Below are 15,486 nucleotides of genomic sequence, written 5' to 3'. Positions count from 1 at the left end.
GTTTAGGCATTGCTTTAAAAACTTACATATTCTTCCTACCAATATACTGACATTTACTAATACTGAGTAATGGGTGCATCATAATATTTAATTATCCCATGCATTGTTCTAAATATTTCACAAGATTGAACTGATGTAAATTTCACAAAATCTCTGAGGAAAAATGTCATTACTTCTACTTCACAGAAGTTGTCAGGAAATACTTAAGAGGCTAAACAGTCTGAGAAATGTTTTGTTCAAGAAAAGAAAATAGGTTTCTTCTTGAGCATCTAAAGAGTAGGAAGATAATACTGGCTGATTAAACATTGATTTTCTTTCGTTATTTATTTATAAAATTATTTCCTTCTTGAATGCTTGAAAATAATAATTAGTAACAAAGCCCATGTGTACCGCTCTTCGTGACCTCAAGGCACATTCATCCTCATTGTTCAGTTTTTGCTACACACGAAAGGAGTTATAAAAATAAATGGGGAATCAACATGAGCATGTAGCCTTCTGTTTCTTACGCCAGTAACCCTTTGTCCTTCCTTGTGCCATCTCCTGTAGGCTCATCAGTTCTTGATAGTATCAGGGATCTGTGGTCCCCTTAGATACTTCATGGCAGGTTCAAAGTTTAGAATAAATTCAAGAAAATGGGATTATAGCAATCTCATCTCTGTTTAATACTGTGCAAACATTCTGATTGCAATTTTGCCACTCTCGTTCTAGTTACATGCAAGTTGTTAAGTTATAATTAAAATTTTTATAAATATTAAGCTAAACTTTTCAAATAAATTAAGAAAACTGCTATTGGATGGAAATATATATTTTTTTGTTTTGTTTTCGAGACAGAGTTTCTCTATGTAGCCCTGGCTGTCCTGGAACTCACTTTTTAAACCAGGTTGGCCTCAAACTCACAGAGATTCTTCTGCTTCTGCCTCCCAAGTACTGGGATTAAAGGTGTGTACCATCATTGCCCAGCTTTTACTTTTTTTGACTGATTTTTTATATTTATTGAGCTCTATATTTTTCTCTGCTCCCCTCCATGCCTGTCCCCTCCCCCCTTCAACCCTTTCCCCAGGTTCCCACGCTCTCTCAATTGACTCAGGAGATCTTGTCTTTTTCTACTTTCTACCTCCCATGTAGATTAGATCTATATAAGTTTCTCTTAGTGTCCACATTGTTGTCTATGTTCTTTGGGATTGTGGTTTGTAGGCTGGCTTTCTTTGCTTAAAAACCACCTATGAGTGAGCACATGTAATAATTGTCTTTCTGTTTCTGGGTTACCTCACTCAAAATAATGTTTTCTAGCTCCATCCATTTTTATGCAAAATTCATAACGTCATTATTTTTTTCTACTGTGTAGTACTCTGTTGTGTAAATGTACCACATTTTCCTTATCCATTCTTTGGTTGAGGGACTTTTAGGTTGTTCCCAGGTTCAGGCTATGACTAACAAAGCTGCTATGAACATAGTTGAGCATATGTCCTTGTGGCATGATTGAGCATCCTTTGGATATATACCCCAAAGTGGTATTACTGGGTCTTCAGGAAGGTTGTTTCCTAATTTTCTGAGAAGTCACCACACTGACATCCAAAGGGGCTGTACCAGCTTGCAGTCCCACCAGCAATGCAGAAGTGTTCCCCTTTCTCCACAACCTCTCTGGCATAAATTGTCATCGGTGTTTTTGATCTTGGCCATTCTTACAGGTATAAGATGGAATCTCAGAGTTGTTTTGATTTGCATTTCTCTGATGACTAAGGATGTTGAACATTTTCTTAAGTGTCTTTCAACCATTGTAGATTCCTATGTTAAGAGTTCTCTGTTTTGGTCTTTACTCCATTTTTTTTATTGGATTAATTGTTCCTTTGGTGTCCAGTTTCTTGAGTTCTTTTGTAGATCAGACCTCTGTCTGATGTGGGATCTTTTCCCATTCTGCAGGCTGTTGTTTTGTCTTCTTGACCGTGTCCTTTGCTTTACAGAAACTTTTCAGTTTCAGGAGGTCCCATTTATTGTTTCTCTCAGTGTCTGTGCTGCTTGAGTTCTATTTAGAAAGTGTTCTCCTATGCCAATGCGTTTAAGTGTACTTCCCACTTTCTTTTCTATAAGGTTCAGTGTAGCTGGCTTTATGTTGAGGTCTTTGATCCATTTTGGCTTGAGTTTTGTGCATGGTGATAGATATGGGTCTATTTTCATTCTTCTACATGTTGATATCCAATTATGCCAGCACCAGTTGTTGAATATGCTTTCTTTTTTCCATTTGATATTTTTTGCTTCCTTGTCAAAAATCAGGTGTTCGAAGATGTGTGGATTGATATCCGGATCTTCTATTCAGTTCCATTGGTCCTCCTGTCTGTTCTTATGTCAATACCAGGCTGTTTCCTGTACTATAGCTCTGTAGTAGAGTTTGAAGTCAAAGATTGTGATGCCTCTAGATGTTCTTTTATTGTACAGGATTGTTTTGGCTATCCCGGGCTTTTTGCTTTTCTCTATAAAGTTGAGTACCATTCTTTTGAGGTCTTTGAAGAATTTTGCTGGGATTTTGATGGGCATGAATCTGTAGATTGCTTTTGTTAAGATTGCCATTTTTACCATGTTAATTCTACCTACCCAAGAGCATGAGAGATCTTTCCACTTTCTGATGTCTTCTTCAATTTCTTTCTTCAAAGATTTAAAGTTCTTGTCATACAAGTCTTCCACTTATTTGGTTAGAGTTTCTCTGAGATATTTTATGCTATTTGTGGCTATTGTGAAGGGTATTGATTCTCTGATTTCTTTCCCAGCACTTTTATCTTCTGTGTACAGTAGATCTACTGACTTCTTCAAGTTAAACTTGTACCCTGCTACATTGCTGAAAGCGTTTATGATTTGTGGAAGTTCCTTGGTAGAATTTTTGGGATCACTTATGTAAGCTATCATATCATCAGCAAACAGTGAAATACATACATAATGTAATTTGTAAATTGTGTGTAATTTGGAGACGATAATGTAGAAAGGGACAGCAAGATGAGGAAATAGCATCACAAAAGAGAAATTAGATCTAATTCCCTTTGAGGTAACGGGGCCTGCAGGGAGAAGGGGCACCAAGTAAAGGGATTGTTGTCAACTGTATATTTTGAGTTGAGAATGAATAATCCATGAAGATGAAGGGTGGTCTGAAAGCTGTTAGAGAAAAATCAAGTCTGTGTAGAGAATGCAGTGAGGTGGAAAGACCAAGCGCTGTGGTGGTGTTCATTCCTTCCTACTCTTACACCTGTGATTATAGATGCACTTGGAAGGAAAGTAAAAGGGAGTAGAACTTATCAGGAGAAAAAAAAATTACTTCCAAGAGAAATGGAGTTTAGAAGAGACTAAATTCATTGCTTCCTGCTGTTCTGCTACCATTACATTCATCACAATGAATCATGGGGCTTTGATGATCTGAGTGAAGCTGGGCTTTTCCAGAGCTCACTTGAAGCCTTGCCCAGTGGAGGTTTCCAAGAGCAGCCTGCAGTGATCTACTCAGAAGCAGGGGAGCTGAAAGGTGCACCTGCTTCATATTGGAGTGGAACTGTCCATGAATAAAGCACTTAGGCTTCTCACTTGGAGGCTCTGTCGATTTTGGGTTGTTTGCAGTTTGTCTTCTACAGAGGGTGTCATACTTCAATACATGTACATTTTCCCCATGAAATCAAATTCTATGATGCTAGTATTGAATATTCAGACTATCCATTTATATTTATTTAGCTTGTGCATATATTACTTAGCTTGACTTCTCAGCATTTACTTTCTAATGTATACATAAAGTCCATTTTATTTTTATATGTGCATCTAGGTTTATTTTCATGTAAAAAATATTATACCTTCAAGAATAACATTGTCTGGACTACAATCATTGCATCCTTGACTATGCACAAAATATTTTTATCTACCATTCTTCCTTAGAGGAAAATAGGCCCACTGGGCTATTTTATAACTTGTTAACACTCTTTTCCTAATCTTTATAGGCAGTGCGGGTACACCTGTCACTTTTAATGAAAATGGAGATGCTCCTGGACGCTATGATATCTTCCAGTATCAGATAAACAACAAAAGTACAGAATACAAAATCATTGGGCATTGGACCAATCAACTTCATCTAAAAGCAAGTATTACTGTTTGTGGATATTTTTCTATCTAGTTCTTAAAGGGGAATGCTTCCTTTTAAAGCACTACACTTGAACACCATCAGAGAAAACCTACAATATTCATAAGAAAGATGAAGTCTAGACTTCTTTGGACTATATGCACTTAGAGCTCAGCCTATTGTGGTGTGGCAGCTGGCATATATTTGTCTGTGTTTTATCACTTAGTTGGCCTCAATAACAGACCCAAGCAACGTTTTATCAGTGTCAGCTCAAAGAATCTCCCTCTTAAGCAAGGAATATCCCGAGAATTTGGTGGCATGATATTCCATGAAGGCACTCAACAATACCGCAGGGGTTTTGGCCTGTAAGCCATCTTGAGCTTGAAGGTCAAGAGATGTCTTGGAAAACCCACAGTGCAAGGGGCAGGGGCAGAGGTAGGAGAGAAGGATTGTAGCATCTTTCATCCCAACTAAAAAGACTCACTTTACATTTAAACAGCTACAGCTATATTAATACACACTGACTTCAGGTATAGAGTAAGTTCTGTTGACTCAACCAAGAACTGCAGTTCTTATACTGTACCATTCTTGCAAGGCTTAAGAATGCTTACTTCTAACACTTAGGGCCTGAGAGGAATCATTGAGATAGGTAGTGCTTTCTTTTGAGGGCCATAAGATGCCTGTAAAAGTATTTCTGCTGACCTAGAGACTGTCCAGTTGCAATGTGTATTTAATTCTCTCTTGTAATGAAAGAACCCTTCTCAAAGACACACAATCACAGGGCCATGCTCATGTGTTTTCTTTCCTTGGAGGCCATTCCCAAACATTGGGTGCTACACTAACACACTTTTCTCATGCTGTATGTTCTCTTGAAGTGACATCGTTTTGTAGTATCTGTCACCCAAGCTCACAGTCAAGAAGTGATGATAATAAATTAGGGAACCGGAGTTCGTTTCTTGGAAGTGATTTCCTGATCACTGCCATGCAGAGGCAGCTTTGATTCTAGCTAAAGCAAAGACAGTCCTGAGTCGCCACAGTTAGGATTGTAGTTTCTTTGTGAAACTCTTATATTGTTCTGAAACTCAAATTGATTTATCTAAACTTAACTTTGAAAAATGTCACAGATTTTTTCTATAATCTGAATAATCAATATCTATTTGACAGTAATCCTTTGGAAGTATATTTCTGTAAAGTAAACTTAATGTGACAATGAAAATTTTGAGAATGGTTTAATAGTAAAGCAACTTTTATCTGACTTTTGCCAATATCAAAATGCTTATCATATTGTTTTGGTTAAGAATTTCCATAGTGAAATGAATTGCTTTGGACTCTTATGTACTATGCATAGTACCAAGAGCTCCAAATAATTATACACACAAATGAACACACATATATTTCTTCTCTATATGCATAATCTGTTTATTCTAAAACTTAACATTGAATCTTAAGCTCTGCTTTTATGTACATGTAATGATGTATGAATGCTTTATGTTTGGAACTCCCATAAATATATCAAATCAATTTGTACAATTTCTCATGCAAGCTGTGATCATTTATACTATACAGTAGGGCTAGACTCATTGAAAAAATGAAGTTACTGCTCTCAGGAGCAATGGTGAAAGAGGCTGTAGAGGGCAGATATAAAGCAAGGACTGGATTCTGAAGACTGTTAGGATTGTTTATTTAAATCTCCTGAGAACCTGAAATGGAGTCTTGTTTGAAGGAAGAGAGAGGATGCTTGGAGAGCTACTGATTTATAAACTTTCTGCTTAGATATCTGTATAATGTACAGCATTATTTTACTCTAGTTTCATAAACTCCAATGTGAAAGCAGTAGCAACTGCTTCTTATAGTTGTAATAAAAATTAAATGAAAAAAAAATTAAATGAAATAAAGTAAGAAATCATTTAGTTCAATTCCTGATGCTCATGAGGGCCATAACGCTGTCTCATGTATTACTCCCTATCTGAGAATTCTGTCTAAAGCTGTGGGGTTCTAATAGAGTTAAGGAAGTAAAGAATTGAAGTTATTTTAGAAGAGAGACTTGAGTTTTCTTTAGAAAATTCAGAATGGGAGGAAGGAAAACAAGAAAGATCAATATTGAGAAATCTTACAGAGAATACATGCATTTAAAAAGTTAACGCAATCACTTCTTTTTACTTTCCTGATAGTTGGAAAATTTTCTCTGCACTTAGAGTGTAAACTTCACATAGCATAAATGCATTGTTCTTTTCTTCCTTTAGTAGTTTTGGATAGATATTGTCATTTTGGCATGAGTGGTTTTCAAGATCTCATTTGAAAACCATAAAATGCTTTCTTTTCAAAAGAATTTAAAATCATTTTAATGTCTTTATACATATATACATACATACACATAATATGCAGTATATTGAATAAGGATTACAATGTGGAATAGTTATGATAAGTTAATGAGCAAAGTTATCACCTTCCTTGTATTCTAAAATTTTTGTGAAAGACATTTAAATCATTACTTTTAGAAAAATTGAATCTGCTGTGGAGGTGCATGCTGAGAGATTTTGCTAAAGAAGGCAGAGGTAGGAGGATCATGAGTTCATGGCCAGCCTGGGATGCACACTTTGGCATGTGCTAACTACATATTCCTGTAGTAGGTTTTTCAGAGAACCTGTCTGTGCCAGGATGCCTGGAAGCCTGGAGTGGAGCAGATATATGCCTGTCCAAAATGGTCAAGTACTTACAGCATTATATATCTCTTGGGCTGGAATAAGTCAAGTCTGAGGCTAACTGAACCACAGTGAAATGTGCTGGCTTGCTGGTTTTCTTGAGAAATAAAAGAAAATTTGAAATATGCAGAACATTTATTATTATTATTATTACTATTATGAGAGAGAGAGAGAGAGAGAGAGAGAGAGAGAGAGAGAGAGAGAGAGAGAGAGACTGTTCTGTGTTCAAAAGTTGCTGAGTTTCAGGTCAGTGGGAGTGATAAGAAGAACCACTAAATTAGCTTGGTAAGCTCACTTGTGCTGCTTAGAGTTTATGTGGCTGTAGAGTAGATATGTGATCTCTGCCTTAAGGCACTCTATGCTGGAAAAGGAGACAGACTCAGACCAGAATTTCTCATGTGAAGACACAGGTGTCCTTATGAAGGCTTCCTCATACTCTTTGGAATGGCAGCCTGGTAAGAGGTGCCTACCTGTCTCGTCTACTGTCTGGAATCACTGTCAGCACAGTGAGAAGGATTTATTTGCCGTATTCGCCATTTCTCCTTATTCTACTAAACCAGATTTACAACTAGTCTCTCACTCTCAATGTCAAGCATTTATCAGCCATTTATTGGGCTGCATTCTTGGTTTCAAAGGACCAGTTTGGTTTTGTTTTCTTCTGGCTGAATTCAACCACAGGACAATTTTCCACATATCCACATATAGATAGATACAGTAGATGATCAGGCACATTTGAGTACAGCAAAACTTTCCTGAATACATCCCAGTGAAGCCAATGAATGTTTGAAGTAAGTGAACCATTCTTTACCCTGGAAAATGTCTCAGGTACACAACGAGATCCTCAACGACATCATCCTTAATGTTGGAAATAGTACTGTTTATTTTTCTTTTTACTGGAATTATTATATGATTTTATTTTAGCATTTAGTGCAATTTTCTTATTTTGATGTAGGATTTCTACCCAGGAAGCTTGGTCTATGCGTGAAATGTGTATCTGTCTATCTGGGAGTGAAGTTGCACAATTAGGTCTCTATTTTGATAGGAATGCACGTCTCAAGAGAAAAATGATCCTTACGGAGATGATAAAACAGATTGTAACCTAGAGGTTTGGGCTAAACAGAGCAGTCTGAACTGCAAGACGAACAGCCATATGCTGCTTTTGAGTCCACAGGGAGGAGGAGCAGAGAGGTTACTGTGTGGGCTAAAGGTAACCCAGGCATCACTAGTTTATGCTTCCAAACAAAAGTGCTTCTTTTTAAAATTACTGTAAGAATAACACAGATTTTTGCCCACTTTGCCTTTCTTGTCATTTTACTAAGCTAAATGAAAACAAATATAAACTAAATGAATAAAATAACTAAAAATAGTAGCAGATGGCTGTATCTCAATAATGACTCAATCAGAATTATTCATATAACAGAATCCATTGATACTGCAGAGGAAAAAGATATCTCCGAGCCTGACTTAATTGCTTAGTGGAACCTTCTCTATGGGAGTAACTCCCGATAAAACTATGAATGCTGAGCTATGAATGGACTTCTCAGCTGTTAGTGTAATAAAATTGTCTGTATCTGCTAAATACATTGTTATATCATTGTACAGAATAAAAGTTTGGAGTTCCAAGGTTGTTTGAATTCTGACCTCTAGTATACTGATTTTTTCTCATATCTCATCTACAGTCTGCATGCGAACAATCACATCCATTTCCTGGAGTCACTGAGATACTGTAGGAAATTGTACGTGCGTATTGAGAGCTAAGGAAACATGATGATGATATTGTTTTGACAGTACAACTAGCCTACCCACAAAGACATACGATGGATTCTTTAACATGAAATTAGACAGAAATAGCATATTAAAACTCCAATCTTTGCCTCATGCCTTGATATTCTGAGAATTGAATGGTAAAAGCAAGGTGATATTCCATGGTAACTTGTATCTATTCATGAAGAACCAAGTTTCAAAGTACACTTCACATAAATAGTAACATGGCCTTGCTGGGCCATGTTCAAATTCTGTTTCATAAAAAGAAACTTGAGAACATTTATAGTGGCAATGAACCCTATTAAATTGCCTTATTTATTATAGCCTGTGCTGTGGTCCCTATAACAGGCACTTTAATTGCATATATACCTTGCCTCAGGGGTTTGTTGTTCTAGATAAATGTCAGCAGATTTAACCAAAATCATTAAATTCATTAGTTTAATACAGTTGAAAGCTGATGCAATGAAGGAGATTAAAGTAGTCTTGCAGCGCGGTGAACCCAATGGAGCTGGTAGTGTTGAAGGGAGACTCACTTGCTTGTGGTCTCAGGGGTTAGTCATATTCCTTTCGTCTCTGTTTTTCTGTGTGCAATGTAGCTTGCACCTACTGTCTTATGCTACTTTCTAGGTGTCCTTCTGCCAAAGTTTGGCATATAATTATATTTACCATCCCCTTTCCTACAAGATTGAATGATAATCAGTACCAAGTGACCCTTTATACATAGTCTTGGGTCTTTAAACACCACTCTGGTTGCTACCTTTGTACAGTACTGAGAAAACCCTTTCTTTGGCTTCTTTTCCTTATAATAAGATGGTTAATCTGAAAGCCTGTATTGTATTATTAAATAGATACCTATTTAATAGATGCCTATTAAGGTATCAGTTAATCAGCTTTAAAATGTCATTTTGGTATTATTTCTTACATATCCTTTTATGATATAAATCATTGATAAAATCATATATTGACATGCCGAGTAAATGCTGATTAAATTTTTATTTGTATTCTTGACAGGCCCACCATAGTTGTTGTTCAGTAAACATTTATTGGATATACATACATAATACCCTGATATTTTTCTACAATAAGGTTGGCTATGAGAGATGATCAATGAACATTGACTAAGAAATACCCTGTGAACTGATTATTTATTCACTAACTACTTTCTGCTAGACAGAATGGTAACCCATTCAGGAATATGTGATTCAATAAGGTGTATTTATAGATATCAAAAGACTTGCCATATATCAAGAGCTACCATACACTCAAGAAACAACAGTAAAAGAATGATTGTTCAGGTGTAGATCAAATAAAAATTTGGGAAACTAAAAGACTCCAGTGGATATCTCTAACTAGAAACCCTGTATAAAGTTTTGTTATATTGATTAAATTAAAAATAGCTCTTAATTTTGTGCCTAAAAATTGTTGTAAGAGAATATCAGATAGGAAAAAGCTTCAATTCACCCAGCTATCCTTCATTCCCTATTCACACAATCATTTTTTTTTTCATTCATTCTGTAATAAAACACCTCTGATGTGACATTGCTTTTGGTAGATGCTGGGGTAGTTTAAATGTGTCTCAGATTCAGTCCATAATGCCATCTCTGAAACAGCAGTGATGTACGGAAAAAAAAGGAAAAACACATACTTCTTGCATGAGCTCTAATACAGCAGACATTTTTCTTTATTATTGTTGATTTAAAGAACAAATTCTTATTAGACAAATAGAAACAATATTTACAAGGAAATGTTGAAAGACTGGAAAATTAGAGAACTATCTTGTTCTCTTCTAGCTGGCTGGTAAATTCTAGTGAAGCCAAATCAAGGATGTTTTAAATTTTGAATGTTTTGACAGGGAAGCCTGATAGTCATAACTTCCCTGCCTTCCTCTTTTCAGACCTCTAACAAAATCGAAGACATCTGCTCTACTCAGTTTTATATACTTAACAATAAGCAGAGTATGGGCTTCAGTAAGTGAGGTAAAGTAAAATGTTGACGTTCAGCTATTTAACAAGATAGTAAAATGGAGCTGGTCCTAGCATATTAATGCTGGCATAAGTAGGTAACATAGGCACTCACTACAGTAAGGGTAGAGTCATATGTCATCAAGGGAGCTGAAAGCAAACTGGAACAGAAGACCTAGCTCCAACATTTGTGTACTCAACCAAGATAAAAGCTAAGAAGTTCAACGTTCAACCCAGAATCAAGGAGAATACATTGATGAAACCCACATGAGATGAAACTGGCATGAATTTAGCATTCCACTGGCCTTTCCCCCTTCGCATACCTTTTGTACAGCTTTCTGCATTCTGCAGGGCCTTTGAGTCTCTGAATAGCTTCCCGTACTTAATTTTGAGGCGCAGTATTCATGGACTGGCAGCCCCATTGATCCTCCTCAAGGACTTCCTGATGCTTGAGGTAAATGCTATGATACTGATCAAGGCTTTTGCTAAGCCAATCACAGACAATGATTTCTTTAACAAGCTGAGTGACCCTGAACTCCTAGACTAGAGGCCAATCTGATGAGAGAACATTGTAGGAAATGTGTAAAGATGTCTGTCAACTAACTTTGTAGTGTCTCTTTTACAATGGGACAGTTTTTGTCATGGTGTAAGAAATATATTGTGAGATTTCCAGAGTAAGATCAGCTTTGAATCTAGGAGGACATTTTGGCAGCAAAAATATAATAATAAAAGAAAGTGTTGTTTTATAAAAATAGGTAAAGACTTAAATAAAATTGTTTTTCTTATTTTGTGTAATTTTTGAGAGATTCTTTTCACCTTGTCTCATTTACTTATTTGAACCTCTTCCAGAAAAAAAATTAAAAAATAAAGAGTTTAGTAGGTAACTTTTATCCTTCTACAATAAGCAAATGAAGACACAAGAAGGAAAGGTTAAAGAAATTTGGTAAATTTCAACTAAGTTGTTCAGTAGAGTAAATGAATGAACTGTGCTGCCCTTTTATAAAGTAGTATACCATGTAACATTGTCTGGAGAGAAATTCATGCCTTTTCAAGACAGGTTACTGATGATAACACAAAGGAAGAATTCCACCTCAACCTAACTTGTCAAACCAGCACATTTATTGGAAATTCTTATAGGGAGATAGATGAAGAGTTAACTTAAAAGAGCACAAATGTCTCAAGGATAGCTGTGTCACTGAAAAGTCCATCATCATTGGTGATGCTTGACTATGTCCTAGAGGTTGATGCCCAATATATAGGCAGCTCCACAGAATAGTTTCCCTCTCTTCAACAACTGCCCATGGCATAACCTTGGAGAGGGGCTGTATAAGTCTTATACTTTTCTAGACATCTTGGACCTCGTAAATTTCATAGGATTCTAGGTTCCTATCAGTTCCTTTCCTCCATCCACGACATAACTAACTCTGCATCACTATGCCTTATCAACTGTGTTTGAATCTGATTATGCATTTAGAAGTTAGATTCAGTATCTAGATCCAGTTTGAGGCAGATTTCTACAGTATTCTAATGATATTAAGGGCATTTACTAGTTTATTTTATAAAATTAGATCCTTAAAATATCCTTTGGTACAAACAGGGGAATTCACAATGGCCTATTGAAATTCTAAGTCACACAGGACTACTGAATTCTTTAAATAATAATTAAAATAACCATAAAACAATAAATAAAGCTAAAATAATATGGGGTCAAATTGGAAAAGGCAAAAGAAAGAACAGGATGTGAAGAATGGTATGGCAAAATTAGAAAATGCCTCCCTCTACCAGCTCCAAGGAAGGATAAATGAATATGGGTTTTCCAGACTATTATGGGAACTATCAAGTAGTAAAGATAAGAAAAAAACGGTTTCCAGTACTGATTATAACCTTGGAAAGAGTAAAATAAGTTAGATTTCAACATGATGCATAGAATAAGTAAGGTTAAAAAAAGGTTATAAACATAAAATGATACTCTGCAGTAGAAGAATTGCCAGCACAAATCATTTTGTATGGTAGTCTTACTGAAATGTATGTGAACTCTGGATCCTACGGTACTTTTAAAAGCTCAAAGGACTCATCAGTGTTATGTGAAATCAACAATGTACAAGAGAATTACAAGTAAGAACTCAAAAGTATGATCTACGAATAAAATACGCAGTCCCCAGCTGTAGATAAAGGTCACTGGCTGGCACGAGTATAAGACCTTAAAGGATGAAGTTATAATGCCTGTTGACAGCATCGGATGTCTAGTTTGACCATTTCCCTTAAAGTTGTTGATGTTTAAGGAAGAACAGAGCAGAAAGTTCAGTTGTTCACAGGTCTCTCACCCACACGCCTAAGATTACAAACCCTTGTCTAGAGTGAACTTGCAGACACCAAAGGTAACATTTTTAGAATGTGTTCTATACTAAACAGTTAAATAAAACTTCTGAAAATTGTCATAGGCAGGATTTTGTTCAGTTCTGATGCAAGATGTCACTCTTAATAGATCCCAGTCACTTTTCTAATGATGTAGACAACATAATTTGGAGTTAAGGGACTAACTCTCTGCTGGATTTTCAATTTATTAACTCAATAAGTAGTGCCTCAATTCACTTGCTTGTAGAGTTAAGAATTTCTTGTATTAACTAAAATTTCTTCCGAATCTCTGGTTTGCAATAGGATATTTCAGATACCTAGGGTGGGGTTTGGATGTGTGTTCTTTCTGTTATATGATGTCTAAGTGTTAGGCCCAACCATGTATCCACACAGAGGGGATACTAGGTGTCTGATCACAGTGGGAAGCCACATGTCTGAGTATTTAAAGAAGATTCTTTACCATATCTAAAATATAAAAGGATAATGCTATAGTAATTGTGTTGGCTTTCATTGGAATAAGAAAGGTAAAATTTACTAAAATGACATGGAGCTTACTTTTATTCTCAGATTTTAATAACCTGTTTTAAAAATAGGGTTGTGCTTCAAATAGGTGGGGGTGAGGTTTCTTCTATTGAATAAACTGAATTTGAAGAATGACAAGTAAATAAGATTAATGTGACTTGTGAAATTATAATTTATTTGAAAAGCACGTTTCCATTAAGATAAAAGGATAGTTTAGGTCTGTGTTTTGAGGTGCTTTAGTGATGCCCTTGTTGAGACAAAATCACGTCATGAATGAGCAATAAAGATGAACACAACTTTGTTTTTGTTCTCAGAAAAAGAAAAAAAAATAAGATGATTTTGGAATTCCCTCCATGCCATCTAAAATGTGTTGTGTTCAGCTTTTAACATCAAGACATTCACCCACAGGCACTTATTTGCCCCTTTCCTTGTGCATAGTAAACAGATTTGTGTTGGGAAGTGAATGTCTCAGAATTTAGGCAGTTATGTGTCCATACTGCCTCTTCCTATCCAGAGACTCCTGAGAGCTTGGTTCACTCTTTATACAGGTTCCCATACTGTGTTAAAAAGTGTGCTAAACCTTTATGCTGAAATGAAATCTTGCATCTTCTGCTGGCTGCATAAGCAATGACTGGGCACTGCATGCAAAATGGAATATTTTCAGAGTCATGAAGTTATTGTTAAAAAATAATTGGTCTTTGAGGGTTAATACAGTTCCGCTGTTCTTGGCCATAGCTGCCCACTGGACAGAACCTATTTTGTAATTTGTAATGCCTCTGAATATTAGGAGATGGTTTCTTTTACGTTACTTATTTGCCCAAAATATGTGTTGAAAATAATTTCTAAGATGACAGATAATTATATTTCTTGCCTTGGCCAACATTTTCTCAAAACCCTTTTTCACAGCAGTGTTTCTGCAGGCGTTAAATAGTTGCTACTCATGCATGTGGTGGCTTTCTGGTTACATACACACATGGATATTCGGACAACTCTTTTGCTAGTTCTGTCCTTGCATCATGACTAAGAGGAGAGACCATGGGAAGTACTGTTAATTAATTATACCAACTTCAAATTCTTCTAATATGAAGAACATGCAGGAACCAACGCCTCTCACATTCTACTTTGAGAAGTTTGGTTCTAAATGATTTTATTTTTTGCCTGAGCTGACTTTTACAATTATTCATGTATTTGTTTTCTCAATCTAGGATTGAAGGACTTTCTATGCATAGGTTCCTTTATTTTGAGCACAGAAATACGAGACTCTAATTTTGGCAGTTGTGAGACCAAGGCAGGAGGATCACATATGCACACCAACCTAGGCTACATAGCAAAATCTCTGCCAGCCTAGGTTGTACAGTGAAGATATATGTTGCAAAAAGAAACATGAACAACAAATAAACAAAATGCCATTTTACAAAGGCAGTTATGATCAGCTTTGACCATTTGTTTAGGACCACTCAGCCACTGACAACATAGATCTAAACTAAAAACATGTATTTATGTGCTTCCAAAGGTATGCTTTTAGAAATAACAGAGAAGTAATATCAAGCAGAAACTGGTGATTGGATATGGTGAGCAAGGAGAAAGTAAAATGTTGCAGGATTTTAGTAGTTCAGAATGCATAACTAAAGCAGAAACAGCTTCTCGGAAGTCACATATAAACTCAGTGGACCTAGATGCTGGATCCTACAAGGTTCTGGACAAGTTGCAGTAAAGGCAGGGCATTAGTTAGTTATAAAGTGAACAGCAGACAGAGGAAGTTGGAGAATATTCATGAAGAAGTAAGGGTTTTGAAAGGAAAGTTGAAGATTCATATAGGAAGTAATGTTGAATGTGGATTCTTCCTGTGTTAGAATCAGATACTGGAAATAAATGTCTTGATTAAGACTGGACATTAGAAAGATTAAATCTAGCCATCTATTCAGTTTAAAAAAGATGATCCTTAGAGATCATCCCTTATTGGTGCTACTTGGTCACTGAAACTACTAGTGAATATAAATGTATTTAATTTAGAGTTTACTTATTGCAAGAATCTTTTGACTTTAATTATAATATATTCTTAGTGACATTCAAAGCCAGGGCCTCATACTTGCTAATT

General features: G+C 36.1%; 1 protein-coding gene across 5 annotated transcripts in view; it reads left to right on the top strand.

The window, feature by feature from the left end:
• Positions 1-15,486, top strand: part of Grm8 (glutamate metabotropic receptor 8) — a 799,977-nt gene that overhangs the window by 662,648 nt on the left and 121,843 nt on the right. For 4 of the 5 annotated variants that reach the window (XM_075953597.1, XM_075953596.1, XM_075953598.1 and 1 more), the window contains exon 8: positions 3,966-4,102. In XM_075953597.1, coding sequence (XP_075809712.1) covers positions 3,966-4,102 — 137 coding nt within the window. The remainder of the gene's footprint in view (positions 1-3,965; positions 4,103-15,486) is intronic. The other variant, XM_075953600.1, reaches the window with a different exon arrangement.

Source organism: Microtus pennsylvanicus, chromosome 19, assembly GCF_037038515.1.
Source record: "Microtus pennsylvanicus isolate mMicPen1 chromosome 19, mMicPen1.hap1, whole genome shotgun sequence".
Lineage (NCBI taxonomy): Eukaryota > Metazoa > Chordata > Mammalia > Rodentia > Cricetidae > Microtus > Microtus pennsylvanicus.
The sequence above is the reverse complement of the archived record's forward strand: the minus strand, read 5'-3'. Positions and strand labels throughout refer to the sequence as shown.